Source organism: Hippoglossus stenolepis, chromosome 20 (assembly GCF_022539355.2).
Source record: "Hippoglossus stenolepis isolate QCI-W04-F060 chromosome 20, HSTE1.2, whole genome shotgun sequence".
Taxonomy (NCBI): Eukaryota; Metazoa; Chordata; class Actinopteri; order Pleuronectiformes; family Pleuronectidae; genus Hippoglossus; species Hippoglossus stenolepis.
Window position 1 is genome coordinate 10,669,471 of NC_061502.1, and position 21,049 is coordinate 10,690,519.

General features: G+C 40.3%; 1 protein-coding gene across 3 annotated transcripts; it reads left to right on the forward strand.

Moving 5' to 3' along the window:
* The first annotated feature begins 1,250 nt into the window (after nt 1-1,250).
* Nucleotides 1,251-21,028, forward strand: hbs1l (HBS1-like translational GTPase). Of its 3 annotated transcripts, XM_035143502.2 has the most exons (18): nt 1,256-1,443; nt 2,070-2,138; nt 2,547-2,672; nt 2,824-3,063; nt 12,131-12,239; nt 12,329-12,573; nt 13,432-13,597; nt 14,125-14,242; nt 15,529-15,675; nt 16,110-16,184; nt 16,918-17,035; nt 17,519-17,587; nt 17,690-17,794; nt 18,221-18,311; nt 18,569-18,677; nt 18,810-18,910; nt 19,317-19,461; nt 20,019-21,028. In XM_035143502.2, the coding sequence occupies exons 1-18, from the start codon at nt 1,401-1,403 to the stop codon at nt 20,028-20,030; spliced, it is 2,088 nt and encodes a 695-aa protein (XP_034999393.1). In that variant the 5' UTR covers nt 1,256-1,400; the 3' UTR covers nt 20,031-21,028. The 3 variants fall into 3 exon arrangements, with proteins under 3 accessions (XP_034999395.1, XP_034999394.1, XP_034999393.1); XM_035143504.2 differs by lacking the exons at nt 12,329-12,573; nt 13,432-13,597; nt 14,125-14,242; ... (8 more) ...; nt 19,317-19,461; nt 20,019-21,028 and adding an exon at nt 3,762-5,292 and having other exon boundaries at nt 1,251-1,443; XM_035143503.2 differs by lacking the exons at nt 12,131-12,239; nt 12,329-12,573; nt 13,432-13,597; ... (9 more) ...; nt 19,317-19,461; nt 20,019-21,028 and adding an exon at nt 3,762-6,331 and having other exon boundaries at nt 1,251-1,443.
* The last annotated feature ends 21 nt before the right edge of the window (nt 21,029-21,049 follow it).

Here is a 21,049-nt window from a genome sequence, read left to right on the forward strand (position 1 = left end):
TTCCCCGTGACGATACGTAAGTCTACTTCACCTGCATCACTGGTATCAGATTAATCTTTGTCATTTTCATCTTCTTCTGTTTCACTGGCACATGAGCCACTGTACATGAGCTCAGGATGACACAATGGATCCAAAATCCCACTTTTGTACATCTGCACTCTTATTTGTGACTAACATGTGCATGTATGTGCAAAGAGTTAAAAACATGTCTACACAAACATTTGCGTGAATGCACAAGCACACACATCTTATTTATTTCCTCTTTGTGGTAGATGGGCTATATTTTTCTTGTGGTACAAAGATAGGAGGAAAACATGATGTCACTCATTGTGTGTGTGTATGTGTGAGGTGTAGAGTGTGGGCTCAGATGGGCTGGTCTCTAACCATAGGGCATAACCTTTAACAAAAAATGGTGTTCAAGATCACAGGCAGGATTTTAACCTGTAAGTGTCTTTCAGTCCTGATTGTGAACAATTCAACTGAAATCAGGTTTGTGCAGAGGGGACACTTTTCAGTGTTCACCTGTGATATTGTGCCTTCCTCTAACACATTAATAACACATGGTCACAAATATGAAATTCAACTGTCTCCTCATAAAAAGGACCAGTGTTTGTTTCTGTGTATGCAGGTCATTTGCAACCGTATTCAGCACAGAGTTTTTTTTTTTCTATCTAAAGCGTGGTCTCTCAGTTTGAGAGCAGGACTTATTTATTTCAATTTCAGGTTTTGTAATGCTCTCACTCAAAACCTCAGATAGCCTCTGCTTGTGCTTAGATTTGCTCTGCTTGTGCTCAGACTGTGCGCTTGCACCCAAGAGTAACACACAAATGTATCAAAATATACAAACTTTATTCATCAGAAGTCCACTGACACTCTACACTTTACATTTGGTTACATAAAGTTAATTCACCAAGTCTTTAAAAATTCTGTGTATGTACTATTGAAATCAAATTTAGTTACAAACTATTTCTTACAATGTACAATCAATGGGAATAGGCGATAGATAGATAGATAGATAGACAGATAGATAGATAGATAGATAGATAGATAGATGATGGAGATGGAGACCCAGGCCACATTGGTGGAACTGCAACCGGAAGTGATGTCATCGAAGAAGAAAAAAAGTTTAAAAAAAGTTATTAATAATATTAATGCCCACCAAGCACAAAGATACAAATCAAAAAGGAATCAGTTAAAAATATTTATTGATTTAATGCATTCTTGTCCGAGGCTGCGGAGTTTAACCCTTTCCTGGCTGCTGCCGTCAACCAAACACGGCAGCGGCAGCAGCAGCAGCAGCAGCAGCTCAGCCAGCCGGGCAGTGAGACAGTGAGACACATGTCCCCACAGTCTGTGAGCCCCACACTGTCACTGGAGCCCAGAGAGGACACACAGCCAACATGTCTCGGCACAGAAATGTCCGAGGTTACAACTACGATGAAGGTAGACGACCTCAGCGAGCTGTTGGTGACGTGCTGAGCGCCACGGCTAGGCCTCAAAGTGCTAAACCCGTTAGTCGCTAAGCTACATTACGCTGTTCGTCAATTGTAGCATTAGCGGCTAACGCTAGCTAGTTTACATAATGTTGCTGTCGTGTCCCTTCTGGCACCTGGCACGAGATAATGTTCTCTGTTATCCTAGAAAACATTGAAATATCCAAGCTGTGAGGCTAACGTTTTTATGGTAGCACTCAAGCTAGCATGATAAGCTAGTCACTATTGTAGCTAATGTATTTGTTTACTAAAGTAAATGAGAGCTAGCCAGCTAACTAGATAACGTTCCAGTGTTGTGGTAGGTTCTGATTCATTGCAAGATAATATATATAGACACTCCCTCATTTTATTAACTTATTAAGCCTCCTATTTTGTACAATTATTGAATATAGATAATCACCTAGCTCCCCCTGTACTGTTTGTTGTGCATTCTGTTAAACTGCTGACAAGGCAAAGTTACAGCAGGCACAAAGGAGTCTTTCTCTTTACCACAAATACATTTGTACATGTGAATGTTTGTGTCAGACACAGGAGAAGAAACACATTTGATGCTCAGGTTCATTTTTTTTTTTCCAGACTTTGATGATGACGATGTGTACGGACAGTCTGTGGACGATGACTACTGCTGCATATCACCAACAACAGGTTGGTGTCAGTGAATGCAGAGCTCTTGGTGAACTTAAGGAAGATTTAGTAATTAAAAAAGGATGAATTATGTTACAGGGCGCTTCCAAACACCTTACATATATAAACACATCATTAACTAAAGTAAAAACAATATTTTGAATCAGATTATATTTCAAAATTGAAATCAACAAGTATGAATGTTCTCTGATGAACTGCCAACATTCATACACAAGAGGATGTTTTTTTCCTCCCAGTAAAAGGAAAAGCTAGTAATATATACTCCAATATGAGCAGTATAATTTTCAAAGTTAAAAACAACTACAATACTTATTAATGAAAATAATGCAATCTTGTATCTGACTGTGTTAATCAGACTTCACATCCCATAGTTTGTCAAATAAGTAAGAATGTTTTTGGTTTATTCAGCAAATCAGTTCATCTATTCACGTCAAGAGAGGCAAGCTCCAAAGGGGGAGCCTCTAGAAGAGGAAGGAGATGAAGAGGTTCTTGTCTCCCCTACTGTCAGCCACAACCTTGACCCTCTTGAACAAGGTAATGTTATTGAGTTCATGCAATGATTTGAAAAATGACAAAGATCATTGAATTGTATCTTTTTTATTTTTCTTGGTTTAATAATATAATAATGTTTGTTTACCCTGTAATGCATTTCTTGATCACAAATATTATGTCTGTGACTTTGTAGCCAAGTTGTATTCGTGTCTGGACCATATGCGGACAGTGCTGGGAGAAGCAGTACCAGATTCAGTCCTGAGCCAGGCCGCCATAAGACATGGATTTGACCCACAGAAGGCCCTGGATGCAGTCCTGTCTGAAGACGCTAAAACAGCCCAAGTTAATGTTGAGACGGATGTGGTAGCAAGAGTTGGCCAGGAGAAAGCTCCACTTCCACAAAGAACCAAACAAGCGGCCACAGCTGAGAAAGGTACACATGGAGTTTATTGGTCCCTGACTTGTCTAAAATAGTTTTACATTAGAGAATGGTTGTTTCGATATTGGTCAGAGAATTTCCAAACTCGGCACAGGATCTACAGAACATTTCATCCAATCTTAAAAATGATTGAGATATTTCACAGCTAGTTAGCTCATAATAAATGTATTTTCTTGTCATGTGGCTACTCATGTCTAATGTTTTTGAATATCCCATAATTATTATTGTTGATTACAAACAATGCTCACTTAAGTATTATTAAGGATAGAAATGATAAAATATAATTAAGAAACGTGTAAGTAAAACAATAGAGTTCTGACTTTTAGAGTCCAGCCTGCAAGTTAAAAGAAACTGTTATTATTGTGAGGAATGAAAGAATTATTTCTCACAAAGCAGGAGTTATGTATTTTAATATAACACAAGAGAAACACAATAACTTGACTGTTGCACAATCACTGCTGTGATTCAGATAGTCTTATGAAATCTAATACTTTATCATGATATTTTGACCGAATATTGGTGGGTTCTTCAGAAGATACTTAAAGAAAAAACATTTAAACTTGGTCACTCAAATGCAAATGATTAACAAAGTGCCTTCTTTCTGTTTTTTTCCCTTCTCACCTTTATAATATGATTCGTTTGGCCTCCTGTCTCTCCTCTACGACACCTGAAATTGGCTTTTGTAAGGTAAGGAGCCTTCTTGTCTGCTTCTCACACTGACATTACATCCAAGGAACATAAAGCTCAGTCTGATGGGTGCAAACGTACAACACCAAGCGTACCAGCAAGTTTACCAAACTTGCATGACCTCTTATCTCAACATAAGCCGGACCTAGTGTTCAGCAGCTCTGAAAATCAAAATGTCACCCGTCAAAAGGTTGCTTTAGGTGTTAGTCTGGCACTGCTCATGTCTGAGTATGAGCAGAAGAGTAAGGGAACAGCAGTAGTTGACACAAAGCAAGGTTTGGGTGTCCCCTCATTAAGTGCTCTCGGCATGGGACCTAATTCACCTCCATCCAGCATGTTAAATCCCAGTGGTCTTTCACTGGGAACTTTGGCGTCTTTAAATACGTCTTCAGCGTCTAACAGCTCAGCTCCCTCGCTCCTTTCAGTTTCACTTAGTAGTCTGTCACTAAACCTCCCTAAACTAACAACGTCCAGCTCTTCTATGGCTGTTCCTCCTGGGTTTGGGACTCTCAGTTCTGTCCTCCAGAACAATCAGCTCTTAGGGGCATCAGGGACTGGAGGCAAAGTCACAAGGGCTGATCCTAAGGGAAGCCCATCATTGGCGGATTTAATCCAGGAGCACTCAAACCACAGCCCAAGAATCGGTGACTCTTTCCCTACTCCGCACAGTAGTATTGTTTCTGGAAACTGTGCGGGTACGTCACTGTCTGAGCTAGCTTCTCAGCACCAAAACATGAGTACACACATTCACTGTCCATCTAAGAACACTGAACGCCTTGCAGACACACTTACCTTTTCTAAACCAACCAACATTACTTCTACATTCCTGGGTGGGACAGTCTCACTGTCGCAGCTAGCTTTGCCGCATCAAACTATCAGTTCCTCAGCCTCCCCTCAACCCATCAGCACTGAATCTCCTGCAAATGCACTGAAACAAGCACCTGGCCTCTCCGAGCTGCTCTCTTTCTCATGTTTGGCGTCTGAACACCAAGACAAAACCTCAACCACCTCATATGGGTCACAGTACTCCCTCAGCTCCCTCCTTTCACCAGCAAAACCAGAGAGGGCGGATGTGTCGCCAGAAAGTACTTTAGAAGGTGGCGTCAAGTGTACGCTCGACCACAAACCATACCACCAGAACTCCAGGCCGCATAAACCGGGCGAGTCCATTGATTTAAGCGCACTCATGGCTCAATCACATGAAGTGGGCCCTAGTCTCTTCGACGACAATCTCCCTTCACCGTCCTCATCATCTCCAGTTGCCTTGGGTTTAGATTCGTCAGTTTTTGCTACACCTTCAGTATTTGCGATCACGTTGTCGACTCAGAGCCGCAGACAACAGAAGAGGACGAGGAACTTATTAAAGGGAAAAATAAGATGTCATCGGACAGGAAGTGGTTACCAGGCCTTCCTCTGTAAACCGCAGGAAAAATCCAAAGAGCAGCTCACCCCACTTTCACCAGTTGTACCGTTCCGCTTCGACACGTTGTCTCCCGACGACATCGTCCGTGCCAATCAGCAAAAGGCTTTCACCAGGTAGAGGAAGAGCGGAAATAACAAACACCTAACTGAGATGCATCGGTGGTTGGTGTTAACTGACGCACTTGGGATGAGAAACTTAAATCTCTCTGGCAGCCTTTGCTCCTGAACTGAACTAAACTCAGGGTCATCAGTCTTTGTAACTGTGTCCCTCAATCAGTCATGTATTGTGTATAAACTTTTGTGATCAACAGTGAGACACAAACAGAAAAAAACAGCTACAAACCGTATTATTATAGAATTTATGCATTTTTTTATAGAGGTGCAGAAACAAATTTTTACTATTGTATTACACACAGAACAACAATGTTATGGTCAAAAATGGAACTCCTCCAAACCAGTTTGGCAGCTTCCAATAAATTGCAGCTAATATTTTTTAAAGTGTTTTAACAACTTTTAGAAAGATTTCTTCATTTACTGTAGTTATCCTTTTCTTCTCTTTTTTATATTTTAAACACTGAGTCTTATTTTGTATGCTTAAATGGCCATAGGCTTTTAAATGTTTGTATGATAGTAAACTAGTTTAATCTTAACCTGCAGAAATGAAAGAAAATGTATGTTTTTTTTCTTAGGGCCTCTTTTTTCTCGCTCTGAGCTGCATGAACCCTCAAAAGAGAAAAAGAGGTTGATTTTTGTTTGCAGGTGCACTGCAGCGATTGGAATATGGATCAGTTAACCATTGTACTGGTTTACTGCTGCATGTGTTTGAGATCATGGGGTTGACTTTTTGGTTTAGAGGACACCTGGAGATTTTCCCATGAGAGAGTGAGAACACATGCACACGCACACACTTGCGCACAGGCATGTTTTTATTGCTTGAAATAGACTGAGTTGAAGATGAATTCAAGCACTATGAATAAAGAGTGTACAGAATGAGTCAAAAATAAATACCTTCAGAGCAGCGGCAATTTTCTTTTGCTCTTAAAATGCTCTTTTAATATTACAATGTACATATTGGTTTGATTTACACTGGGTTTGTCATCACTTGCTGCCAGAGGTTAATTTGTTAATTTTGAAATAAAGATGGCTGAATTTATGTACTCTCTGTCTGGGTGTAAGCCCCCGGTTGTGTGTGAGTCTGCATTTGTGTGTCAAGAGTGTGAAAGCATATAGTATGGTGTTAAATGTATCCAACAGTCAAATTAGCACTCTCTTTCTTACTTGTTAAACTCATGCACATATCTATGACACCTAATATATAGGGGTTGAGTTAAGGGTATTTTGAAGATGTATCTGGTGCAGTGTTTGCACTTTTTAGGGGAGGCCAGGGTTTCTTAAGTCATCTCATATTTCTGGTGTGAGTCATTGGTATTGGTTTGAATGTAGAATCTAGCCCCTAAAGAAGTGACTTTTTATAAATATATATATATACTTTTAATAAGGTACCATTATATTAGGATGCTGGTGTGTACTGTAGTTACAAGGCAGCAGAAGAAGAATAGAGGAATTCAAATTGTTTTTACACTTTTTGAGTGAAGAGGTTTGAGTCAGATGTGTGCGAACCTAACTCAGGTGTGGAAAGGTGAGTGAAGTGGACCCTCAGGGTGTCAAACATAGTCTGAAGAGCCTGAGGAAATGATACTTAACAAAGGGCAGACTGTAGTAATAATGACAAGTCAAATATTAGAAGTCAAACAGGTTTCTCTGTAGTGCTGGGAGCATCATGATATTTGGAAATAATCAGATGCATTAGGGATTCTGTGGTCTGTTTTCAGAATGAAGACATAAGTATTTTTCGATTAGACATTGGGGGAAATCTCGAAATGATCACATACTCTTATTAACTTGTGGTTTTGCCCATAAACAGTTTTGTCCCTTTTCTCTTTAGGCCAGCCAGTGTGTGGGTTTGAGCAGGAAGCTGCACTCTTGGAGAAAATGTCACCCCAAGCACACACGTCGACTCGACACAGCAGTCGATCATCTTACTCCCCGCGTCTCTTTGACACCACCTACGTAGGAAAAATCTGATCACGTCTCTCAACTTTCACAGCTTTGTCAGACGCCTTGACAGATCAAATCGTTTTGTGTCTTTTACAGGCCACACAAGGCCTACTTGTTGCACACACTTTTTTCTTTTGTAAAGAGGTGCAGACAATGGAAAATACCATCTTTAGTCACAGCAAGTGGTCAAAAGAAAGCAGGTGCATAAGGACAGTCAATAGTATGACTGCTTTGTCTGTATCGTATGTTTATAGGGAAATAAAGAGATATAGCTCTTATAGATAATTCTCATTCAATTAGTACCTGAGTCACTTTGCAGAGGCCCAGTAATTGTAGCTTTTCTTACATTTTTGTGTGAATTGCAATTCTGTCGATTTTCAGTCAGATTCAAAGAGACATGCTTCCTTGTTCACTTACTCCCTTATTCACTTTCCCCTACATCGTAAACACCCAATATGTAGAATTAGTGTACAGCAACAGATAGTAACTTCAGATTTTGGTCACCCTCTGATTCATTTGCACCGTTATTTGAAGGTCCCAATTAACGCAGGATGTTAATTTCTAGCCAAGACTAAGCAGTGAATTGTCTGAGCAAAAACCACTAGATTTTCAGTGTTGATATGGGGATTTTTCTGTACTATGAAATACCTGACCTGAATACAATGAAATGGCGGTGAGTAAGTATATAGCTCTACGTTGTTTGACTTTAAGAATCTTATTCTGAAGCCTTTTTAGTTGAATTTGTGTTCTGCAAAAGGCTCCTGCCCGAACGTATGTTGTTGGTCCCCTGATGACGTCTTCGGTGCAGGGTTTTAGAACTCTTTACGAAAAACTACTTTTTATTACATTTTATCTTGCAAAGTCCCGATTGTAATAGTTATCGCAGGACTTGGCATGGAATTTTGAAAGCCTTGCCTATAAAATAGAAGCAGCTGATGTCTTCCTTTGTCCTCCTGTAAACTGGAAAGGGTAACATTCTCCAGGCTAGAGGGATTTTCTGATGCTTCTTGCGGCTGAGACGCGGCTACGTAGAAATGAGATTACACAGAGGTATGAGTCAAAACTGAGATCTCAGTAGTACTCACCTTGCAGCCGTGCTGTACATGGGAACAGCATATTTCTGCAGAGCTACAAAAAGTACAATCTCACAGTATGATTGCTGTGCCTTATGGGAAATGTAGTTCACTGGTTGATAAATCTGTCTTGAGTTTCCAGAATGCAGACGGCTTTGTTTGAGAGCACAAGCGTTAAAGATTATTAATGGGTATGGCATCATCTTTAGGGTTTATACCAGTCATCTTGCTTTTTTTGGAAGCTCTGAATGTGTCACTCTTAAAAGCCACCACTAATCTTAAAGTAAAGCAAAGGGATTGCACCATAGTGTCACATACAACAGGTTGACTTGTTTAATTAATTTGCTGGACAATATAAATCCAAATGTGCCTTTACATGATAGAAATGTGTGCAGTGGTTGGGTGTCCAAAGATTTCACTGTAGCTGTGTTTTGAAATAATACTCTCAAACAGTAGGTGAGAGTTCTCTGGAAGCTGCTGTGACTCAAGACGGCTGAGTGGGTGTTTGTAGAGCATACGTTACGAAATGGTGAGTGGTGTCACTGACAGTGGTCTGGTGGGTCCTACCATGAGATTTTCCCTCAGCCTGCATGCTCAATTCCTTTTAAAGTCATTCTCATTCATGACGTGATTTAAAGAAAATGAATGGAATCTTAACTACTATTTCGGGTTGACTGGTATTTTGATAATTTAGAAGAAAAATAAGCTCTAATGTGCAATGGGGTGTTATAATGTGTGTTTTAGTTCTCTAACAGGCGATGCTACTTTGTCCATCCTGGTGAAAGACTTTGGTACAGTAACATAAAGTTGGAATTATATGCTCTGCCAAGGACGTTATGTTTTCACTGGTTTTTGTTTGTTGTTACGCAAAAATTACTCGACAGATACCTTAACATTTTGTTTAAAGATGTGGTGTTGGTCAGGGAAGAATTTATTTCACTTTAACATTGTGAGATAGGGCGTTTTTCATCATTTTCCTTGAGTTTTCAGAGAATAATTAGTAGATATTGACAACAAAAAAACATGGTACAGAAGGGAAAAGAATTAAAACATGATAAAATAAAACAAAAAAATTTCGAAAATAGTTTGTACGATCACAACCAGGAGAAAGCAGACCTATAAAATGTGTCTTTAAGAGAGGCTTAAAAGAGGACAAGGAGTTTTTTCCCTATACTGAACCAGAAGATTCTTTGTAATAGCGAAACAAAACTAATCTGAACATGAAGCTTATTCTAACACAGTCATGTTGTCTCTGGCTCAGATACAATACTTGAATCATTTGAAATGTTTTCCCCTTTTTTCCCCCCACATGAGGACTGTGGCGTCTTAAATTACCAAGAACAAAAACCTTACCTTTCACAGCCTTTAGCGGCCTCAAGTGGTGGGGAGACTCACAATCCAAGATATCTCATTTTTAATTAACAGATTAGTGTTAAATTTGTGTGTTGAATATTGGTTTAAGAAAGTGTGTTTTCCCGCAAATTTGGAGCATGTGTAGTCGATGCTGCTGAAACAGTGAAGTAGACATTAAAAGACACTTGTTTGTATTTGGGGGTAGTGGTGGAAGTGTTCGTATTTGCATATCCTGGGCGGACTCCTTATTTTGTGCTCAGTTGGGCCCTCGGGCTAAGGTGTACAGATGACTCACTCACTGCCTGTCACTGCAAGGGTCCACCATGATCGAGAAATCCTGGATGGGAGGACGCTAACTGTTTACCTGCCAATCTAAACAGTGCAGAGAGATCCTGCTCCGAGCCTTACTACCTGATTGCCCTGTTAAGTCGTTCTGAGGCTACCCCCACTGTTAACGCTGCCCCCAGGCAAGACCGAAGAAAGATTATCTTGCATGTCGATTGTTTGCGAATGTATTCTAGTGTTTTGACAGCAGCCTTTTCCTTTACTTCAAAAGTTGGGTGTTAATCACTGAAGATCTCAGCTGGGGTGTAATAAAGCACTTGTCACCCCAGGTTAAAATATTGATTTGCTGATCCCAACTGCTTTATTATGTTATATATAACGTATTAATATATATTCTAAAGGGTTCAAAACATTGCGGCTGGTGTCCCATTTAACACAGATGGTAGAATCTTGAACATCACTGTCGTAGGGACAAGGAGTTTGGGTTCTTACTGCCGCTGCACGTCATGCTGTGGCCTACAGCAGGAAAGAACGCCATCAGATGAAGAATTCAGTGATGATGGTGTTGAAGATCTGTAGCTGTTTTTAAGTGCCTGTCTGCATGGGTCCATCATTTACAAGTACAGGTAGTTTTCCAAACTTTCTGTGTAGAAATTGATTTATCCATCACCGTTTATGATGTGCAGCTTTAAAGGTTTAACCTTTGTTCAAAAATGAGGAGAATATATTTTACGCAGCTTTGCATTTATTTTCCCTGTTTTCCAGCTTTTCTAGCTTATCTGGATCAGTGTGTGGAAAATAAACTGTCTTCAAATGGCGCTAAAGCCTCTTCAGAGTGCAGTGAGCTGCCAGGCTTCTGTATCAGTGTTTCAGAATGACAGGGACTTTTTTTTTCTGCAGAGCCAGTCATTCAGAGAAGAGCTCGACTAGAGAAAGTCCATTAATAATTCTGTTGATTCATACCTCCATTTCCTCTCATTTTCCCCCAGGGTATTTTTTTAAAAAGATGAATAAACTGCACGAAGTCTGCAGGGGCACACAGATGGGATTATTATTATACTAATCCTTAAAATTCATGCTTAACCAAACCTTTAACAGTGTTAACAAGTGTTAGATTGACTTTTTCCTTGCTTTAAGGTTTTTGAACTGAAATGTGGTGTGTAGTGTGTGGGAGTTTGTTCTGTTTTCATACCATCCAACAGAAAACCTATGGAAATTACATTTTACAACAAATTTCAACTTGCTACATATCAACCATTTAGGGGTATTTGTATTTGTACGCCTCGTAGTTCCTATGACTGCAACTTTCTTTTAATCGGTTGTGTGAGAGGATGCACACACACACTGAGGCAACACCTGCTTTGAAGATTCATTTTGCAAAACGCTGTGTCACACCGCTCTCTTTACGTGGAGATGGGATGTAACGGCCACTTCAGAAATTAACCCTCTGTGAGCCAGGATGACGGCGTCGCACACACACACACATGCACACAGACGCACACAGGGTGCAGCAGGCTGAGCTGTGCAACCCAGTCTAAATGAATCAGTAGCAGGTCGATATGACTGTGACTCAAGGCCACTTGGGACAGGGATGACAAAGCACTGACCTCAGCAAATCTCTGTGCAGCATGTGAGAGTGAAACTGATTGGATCATATGCTAACACTGAAGAATGTACAAATGCTTTTGCATGCCAGTAATTGGCAACTATCACCAGGAAAGAAGTTAGAAGTGGTGCGTTAGTGTGTTATCCTCTGGTGGTGTGCATGGACGAATAAGCCGTATCTGTGTTTAATAATGTTTCCATGTATTTTATGTTACCAGATGCAGGTAGTGTTAGATGTGTGGCATTTTAAAAAGAAGAGTTATGAAAAAGTTGAGACTCGTGCTCAATCTGCTGCCTCATCGACTCAACTGTAATCCGATTATTTGAAGAGTGAACTTCTACATCTACATGATGATAAATCAGAAAACCCTGTCTAAGCGAGTGTCACCTACAAATCTGCGAAAAATCTGCTTGCAAGTGTCAAAAGTGGAAGGAACTTTACAGTCCTGTGTATCAGGTCCCTTCTATGCCAATTTTAAATAAACAATCCAATATTTGTCTCTTTTTAGAGGGCACGGTGAATGATGACTTGCTTTGTTTGTGAGCAAGTGTGCCTTTTGTTCCCCTCTCCTCTTCAGCTAAAAGCAGAGATGTGTCTCAGAGTAAACTGGACCCTGAAGTGGTTCCTAAAGTTGCTCGCATGACCGTCTCTGGCAAGAAGCAGACCATGGGCTTCGATGTTCCCAGGTATTTAAAACTCTGCTACATTCAAATACTCAGTGATCTAATAAAACAGTAAATCGTTGTGATTAAACTCGTCCATTCTCTCTCCTCAGCACAGCCGAGAACGGCGTGGCCACCGCCTCAGTTCGCCGCCGCGGCAGTCCGGAAAACGCAACAAATGCAACAGAGGCCACCTCCAAACGTCCCGAGACCCCGTCCAAAGGGTCGAATGGAGACGAGACCTCCACGGTTTCCACGCCAGGCCGCTCTACTGGGAAGTCCCGGCAATCCATCAACGTTAAGGCCGAGCTGGAGAAGAGACAGGGCGGCAAGCCTCTGTTAAATTTGGTGGTTATAGGTAGGAAGAAAGTTCACAGCACTTATAAACACCACTTCAACATGTGTTAGCAGTTTAGGGGATTTCCTACAGTGACACATTGGCTTACAGTGAAATTTATTGAGGAAGTATTGCAAATGTTTTTATTTACCATAAGCAAGTTTGTAAGTGTTATAATACAGTTACAAAGTTTTTTCGAAGCTCTTTTTTTAATTTTTATTATTAAGTTGTGCTCCTTGCAGCCTCAGGATAAATTGTTGGAATCTATCCTGCAGTAAGATTTCTTCCAGAATTCATTCTCTTTCAAACTTTTGAAACAGTGTGTATCTGGTACACATTAAAATTAACACGGTTAGTGTGGTTAAAAAATAAGACCACATATTAAATATACATTTGTTTGGAGAACGTTATTCAATTATTCTGATATTAAGACGTAATGTTGAATCATTTTGAATCTCCCTGTTTGGTACGAATACACTTGAGGGGCACGAGTTGAATGACAGAACAGTGCAGTTTCTCAATCATATTCACTCATTCAGTTACACTAAAAAAGGTGACTTGCTAGTTTCAGGAGTGCAGGTGATTCTAGTTTCCCACAGCCTGTGAAACCTTTTCATTTTACCTCCCCCTCCCCCATCTCACCCTCCATCCTTTTCCCCCATTTCTGTCTGCCTCCCTCCACTTGAGCAATTCTGCCTCTTTTCCTCTCCCATCTGTGGCTTCCCTTTGCCATATCTTACATTATCTCTTCCCCATACCTGTCTTATCATTCTTGTTACAGTCTTCCTGTCCTCCCCACCCTCCAAGCCCCCTTTTCTCATCAGTTCCTTTCTTTTTACATCCTGATAAATGCGAATTACATCATTCCCTTTTCTGCAGGTCACGTGGACGCAGGTAAAAGCACGCTGATGGGCCACCTGCTCTATCTGCTGGGCAACGTCAACAAACGTACAATGCACAAGTACGAGCAGGAGTCGAAGAAGGCGGGGAAAGCCTCCTTCGCCTACGCTTGGGTTCTGGATGAAACTGGCGAGGAGAGGGACAGGTACAATTTGAGTGTGAAGCCACAGACAAACAGAAAAACATGCATCAGGGGAAATTCATTATCTCTTCCTCCTTTTCTCCAATTAATGGTTTGCCCGCGCTAGTTTCCTCTTTAGAAGAATCAAATCATTCCTACACTAGTTCTTATGTGTAGGCTGGTTAGTAACTGTACACATTTTCACATCTCAGAATACATGTCCCTTTTCCCCCCTCTTTGTTGTTGTCACCACAGTGAAACAGAAGTGAAATATGCTATAAACAGAAAGTCACTGGTGGGAATGTACTGTATATTCACTTATCAGCATCTTCTGAAGCAAATGCGCAACACGACGACAGACTGAGAGCTTTGCCCATAAATTGACCAAAGCTTCATATTTATATCCTCTGATTGGGCAGTACTCAGTACACCATCCACCAGATTGTTTAATTTACAATATTTTCACACTAAATTATTGTTTACACTAAAGATGATATTTTTTTTATTTTACTTGGCCGAATACTTATCTTAATTTTGTGTCTTTTCTCCAGAGGTGTGACGATGGATGTCGGCATGACCAAGTTTGAGAGCAACTCTAAGGTGGTGACTCTGATGGATGCACCCGGACACAAAGACTTCATCCCCAACATGATCACTGGAGCTGCACAGGTAAACTATGTCAAAGTCCAGGAGCTTGCACCGTTTAAAAAGGATTAAATTAAGTGATAGAAATGTGAAATTAGAGTGAAATGCTACTTTACATCAATACACGAAATGGACTGTGTAGATCAGCAGGAGGTTAAAGTCAAAATCATAGGAAATAAAAGTTATAAAGATAATCATATCTCAATACTCGAGACCAGTGTATGCCAATGTAATGCAAGTGCAAAACTACTGTGGCAATGTTCCTTATAATCCTGTGCAAAGGGATATGGGTAAAATCCTCTATAATAGAGTATGTAACTCAGTAATGACACATTTCTGTATATAGTTTATACATAATTTGAAGTGTTTATGGATTATATTGTAGGACTGGAATTGCTTTTCTTGGCAGTTTCCCTCAAATAAAGATCTCACTATACTAATACTCAATACTACATAATTTTCATCAATAGCAATATAACAAGGTTTAATATATATCAATGTATTGTTTTTCATAATTTGTTATGCATTGTTAAAGCACAGTGAGGATATAACTCATAATTAATCATCCTCAGTTTTGTAAAAACAATTTCTGATTGTCATCCTCTGCTCATATAAAAGAGTTTAAAACCACAACCTTCACTCAGGAACAAAAATCTGTCTTTAAACAACTTTAAACCAAAATTATATTGTGACAATTATCGATATCGGCTGATACAATTAGTTCACAAAACATTGAGACTCCCCTAGTACCTCTGCATATACTTGTATGAGTTAGCTGATAATAATCCTCTCCCTCCCTCAGCCTGACACACCCTTCGGCATTATTTGAAGTCACATTTGTGGTTTTGGGTGTTGCTGTCAGAAGGTTTTTTTATCGGCATTGGGCGTGTGCGTCTGTCTCCTTTTTTGGGACACAAATGTAATTTCTCTTTTTACCATATGACTGTATTCACCTTCAATCTCCTCATGTCGTGACTAAGGGGTTTCTATTGAGGCAAATTAACGTGCAACAGTCAGACATACGCTCTGAAGGTTAAGAGGAATGTTTATAAGTCTGTAATTAGTAAGTAAAACAGTTGTTCATTAATTTAAGAAGAACTGAATTCCAATATCTCTCTTCACTGCTGCATGTGCACTGTTTTTGCTTTTCAACACATATTACAAGTTTAAATATCCGTCATCAAAGTAGAGCAAAAAACATGTCTGCAGATTATCTCAGCATAGATAAAGGTTTAATGCACGAAGAACAGCATTTCACTTCCTGAGGAGGAAACCCCCTAATCTTTCCCCTATGTCTGCTCGGTCTCCAGGCGGACGTGGCCGTGCTCGTGGTGGATGCCAGCAGAGGAGAGTTTGAGGCAGGATTTGAGGCGGGTGGTCAGACCAGAGAACATGCCCTGCTGGTGCGTTCGCTGGGCGTCACTCAGCTGGCGGTCGCCGTCAACAAGATGGACCAGGTCAGACCTGCTACACTATACTGACTCACTGTGTGTGTGTGTGTGTGTGTGTGTGTGTGTGTGTGTGTGTGTGTGTGTGTGTGTGTGTGTGTGTGGATGTTTTGTTAATGCTACAAGTACAGTATGCTGTGTGGCTAATTTGACCAAAAATATAGTATATAATCATTTAAGAGCAGTTGTGAAATATTTTAGAAATATTAACCTTAGATTTAAGAACTTAGGATTTGCTGTTAAAATCAAGTGAAGTCATGAATTTCTCATAGAATAGATCCGTGACTGAATACACCTAAGTAAGTAGAGAATGTGACCTTAAGGAACTGTGTGATTGTGTATATGTTTTTCTACTGCCGCTTGTTGCTGACACATTTCCATTTCAAAGCCTTGCTGAAGGGGAAACTCAGTGTATTTTTCTTCTTGATGTGTACAATGCTCAGGTAAACTGGCAACAAGAGCGTTTCCAAGATATCATCTCCAAACTCGGCCACTTTCTCAAGCAGGCTGGATTCAAGGTGAGTCAGCGTCGGGTCACACGACATATTGACATCTTATTACATTACATTACATTTCATTTAGCTGATGCTTTTATCTAAAGCGACTTACAGTAAGTGCATTCAACCATGAGGGTACAAACCCAGAACAACAAGAATCAAGAAATTTTCTTCAAGAAAGCCAAACTACAAAGTGCTATATGTATATAAGTGCTACTAAATCGCTACGTTATTATATATATATCTTTTTTTTTTATTGTTCAAGGTATAGTCGGAAGAGATGTTTTTAGTTTGCGACGGAAGATGTGTAGACTTTCCACTGTCCTGATGTCAATGGGGAGCTCGTTCCACCATCTAGGAGCCAGGACAGCAAAGAGTCGTGATTTTGTTGAGTGTTTAGCGCATAGTGAGGGAGCAACAATCCGATTGGCAGATGCAGAGCGGAGTGGACAGGCTGGGGTGTAAGGTTTGACCATGTCCTGGATGTAGACTGGACGCGATCTGTTCACAGCACGGTACGCAAGTACTAGTGTTTTGAAACAGATGTGGTCAGCCACTGGTAACCAGTGAAGGGAGCGGAGGAGCGGTGCAGTGTAAGAGAACTTAGGTAGGTTAAAGACCAGTCGAGCTGCTGCATTCTGGATGAGCTGCAGAGGTCGGATGGCACTAGCAGGTAGACCTGCCAGGAGGGAAGTCTGTTTTATATTTGAGGAGAAGACGCATGGCCTAAACTGCTGTTTATCTGTTTGTGCAGGAGTCTGATGTTTTCTACGTCCCCACCAGCGGCCTATCGGGAGAAAACCTTACCACCAGGAGTTCAGTTTCCCAGCTCACCTCCTGGTACTCTGGTTTCAGCCTGCTGGAGCAGATTGGTAATGCACACTGGCCTGGACGACGCTGCCCAAAGTGTTTAATCCCTTTTGACACTTTTCAACACTTTTTGACAAATTTAGGGTTTTATACAAATCGGTCACATCGATCGATATTAAATATACAAAGGATAATTTAACTAAACTAGGTTTACCTGCATTAAAAATGCTGCAGATAATTCTTTCAGCTAACCCACATTTAATTTTTAAGTATAATTCTTCAAAAATATCTCACTAGGGCACAGAGTGACGGGTGGATAATTGAAAACAAACAGATTTTAGTTCTTTATAGTTTTATGCACAGTCTGTTTTTCACACAGCGCTAAAGTGCTGATCATCTGGACTCATTACCAGGAAGACGAATATAGATTTATTCATCCTGTACCAGTGAAAAATGATTCATCATGACGTTCACTTGGCTTCTCAGAATATAAACTGGCCTTTGCACTTCTTCCTCTTTTTCTATATTTTTTCTCTCTTCTTCAGATGCATTCAAAGCTCCTCAGAGGTCTGTAGACAAACCTTTCAGACTGTGCGTCTCAGACGTGTTCAAAGGTAAAGTCACTGACGCACACATACGATTTTGATCATGTCCCTTTTCATTTCTCTTTTTCTTTTAAATTCAAGTCATAACTGATGTTGCCTTCTCTCCCTCAGACCAGGGTTCAGGCTTCTGTGTCACGGGGAAGATTGAGGCGGGTTATGTTCAGACTGGGGACAGAATACTGGCCATGCCTCCCAATGAAACCTGCACTGTCAAAGGTACACACCCGTGTGTCTTTGCTGCCATTTCTCCTGTTGAGGCCGAATTTGGTACTACAGTTTTAATCTATGTGGCTGACGCCGCATTTTCTTTATTGAAGCCGATGTGGTTTCTAAAGCCATGATTTCAGAGTGTTAGTAATGAGAGTATTTTACAAAACTTCTTTTTAGCAACACCGGAACAAACATCCCTTTTTCATCCCTGTGGATTTGTAAAGTGTGATGATTGTACTTCTATAATATTGTTCTGCATTTTGTCCTTTATTTACTTTAGTTTTTCATAATACATGGACCTGAGTCTGAAATAAAGCTCTATTTTTTTGTTCATTTCATTAGACATGATATGAAACAAAGACTAAGCTATGCTACAATAAAACACACAGTGAGTGGTGAACACCTGTAGTAACTGTGTTTCTTCCACTGCAGGTATCACTCTCCATGACGAGGCTCTGGACTGGGCCGCAGCAGGAGACCATGTCAGTCTGACGGTCACCGGCATGGACATCATCAAGATGAAGTAAACAAGTGACATATGACCAATGACAGTATTGTAATGAAAAGAGTACTTTACTCCACGTTAAAACATGATGACGATGAATGCTACTAGTTACATAACATCACTCAATATTACTGTATGAGACACCTTTACCAGACACAAGTGTATCAGTAAGTTGTTTTGCGCTTGTAACTTTTTTCTAGTGATGTGATCTGGTGTTTTGACTTTGTTTAGATGTGGTTTATCTGCTATATGTTCTGATGTGTGCTTCCTTCCAGCGTGGGCTGCGTGGTCTGTAATCCCAAGGAGCCGATTCGAGTCTGTACTCGATTCAGAGCCCGAATCCTCCTCTTCAATATCGAGGTGCCCATCACAAAAGGCTTCCCGGTGAGTCCAGGCAAACACACTCTGACACTCATACTACTACTTGAAGACTTTTTCATGATGACTGCACACAGGTTTTTGTTGTATGTCTATGTTTGTTAATTAGGGTGCTGTGTGTGTGTTTGCTCGGTTTAGGTGTTGTTGCATTACCAGACAGTGAGTGAACCAGCCACCATTAGGAAACTGATCAGTGTTCTACACAAGAGCAGCGGTGAAGTCCTCAAGAAGAAACCAAAGTGAGTGTTGGGGGGGGAGCTTATACATTCAGCTGCAATTATACTTACTTACCCTTACATGGTGTTAAATGAATATATACGTCAGCATCTCCCTTCGTGTATACTGTGTTTATGGAGAGTTGGTGTGTCTGTCTGTCTTCCCCAGTTAAAAACAAGTGTTGCACTGAAGCTGGAAAATGAATCATAGAGTTTAAAAACACTATTATGTAATTTCCTGTGGTATTATCAATGGAGTAGATTGTTATTGAAATCTTCTAAAGAATATAAAAGCAGAAGTTTTTATATATAATTTTTGTTAAATGGAAAAGACATCTAACCACAGAACAGTCGATAGTTCCTTTTCCAGAAGTGTTTCATATTATTCAGAATGTTTATTTAGTAAGAATCCACATTGTTCTCGTTTAAGATGTTTGAGTAAAGGTATGAACGCTATCGTGGAGGTCCAGACCCAGCGGCCGGTGTCATTAGAGCTGTACAAGGACTACAAGGAGCTGGGTCGCTTCATGCTGCGATACGTGGGCTCCACCATTGCTGCAGGGGTCGTCACCGAGGTAAAGAGCAACTTGAAGAAGGATCAAGCCAAAAATATTGTCCTGTAGATGTGTTACTCCACAAAACGAGTTGGTGTTTTAAATGACTAGATACAAAAACTTCTGTGTCTACCTACACTTGACTGGTTTGTAGACGGGTGGGTATGACTTCAACATGTTTAATAATAGTCTTTCAGTTTGAATGGAAAAACTTACAAAGTATGAACTTTCCAGTGATTTCACACGGACCAAGACCACCTTTTATTGTCTGACTCAATTTTGGTCTGAGGCAACTTTCACACCTGTCATTGTAGTTTGGTGTAAACTGTGTTAAACTGAATATTTATAATAATGTTAAATTAAAGTTAATTTAATTTTGTAATTTTTATTGAAAGATGCCAAAAATAATAACAAAACTATAATATTGGCTATATATTTAATTTAAATACCTACGTTTGCATCGAACCCATATTTGTCAACCACTACTGTTCACTGTATCTCGTATTATCAAGAACTGACACTAGATGTCACTAGCGTCTTAGCTCACGTGTCCTCGCTGTGTCCTTTTTGTTTTTCAGATCAAAGACTGAAGAGCCATGAACACACACAGCTGCTCAGGCCTCGCTCTGCAGCCTGCATGCAGCCAGAGACAAAGTGCAATTCCTCAAAGTCATGTCCCACATGGACTCAGAGCATCTCACCGATCCCTCCATCTCTCCATCCAGCGCAGCAGCTGCTTCCCCCGACCGCTCCGATCAGACAGCGACCCTGAGGCGAGAGGCCCGAGGTCTTCACACAGTGACGCTGAGCAGCCAGCTAACCCCACGCGTGATAGTGAAATTCTATTGCTCTCAAATCTCAGTCCGATCAAACCAAATCGATAATGTGATCGGACCCTGGAAGACAATCTGACCACACTGAGACTTCCACAGTGTTTATTTTTACTTTGTTTCTTTGAAGGAGCTGTTATGAATTTGGCTGAAAGATACGAAGCAAGGACAAATAAATGAGCTGTGCTTCTGCCATATTTAAGTAATTTAAAAGTCCACCTTTCTCCCTCGCTGTATGTAAAGTTTAAGAATGATGATTCAGGTAATTTTTTTCAATAGGGCTCTTCTAATCAAAACTGCAACCTCAAGAAATTCATTTTAAAGTTAGAAATGAAAGAATGTGATGTGTCATGTGGGAGTTGAGGGCAAACTATTTTTTAAAAATCCATTAAATGTTTTCATTTCAAATTCCATAGCTTAAGGGAGAAGGTCTACAAACACATCTATATGTTTACTCTAACTGACGTAGAGTAGTTTGCGATCAAAAAAGGGAAACAATTTTTTTTAAAATTCCATCTGGATCAAGAGACGGAATAATGATTTATGCTAACAGAAGATAATTCCTTGAAATGCTCGTATAAAGGAGAGTTTCAGAAAAGCGGCTACATGCTGTTGGAAGGGCTTTTTTGTTTTTTTCTGACAAAGAACTGCTGAATTGAGGAGGGGAGGTCAAAGGAGCTGTATTTGTGTTTGTTCTTGTGTTAAACTGGACATGTTGGTGAAGAAAGATGATGCGAAATGAAACATGACATCAGAAATCTGTGGTTTGAGTTTTGATT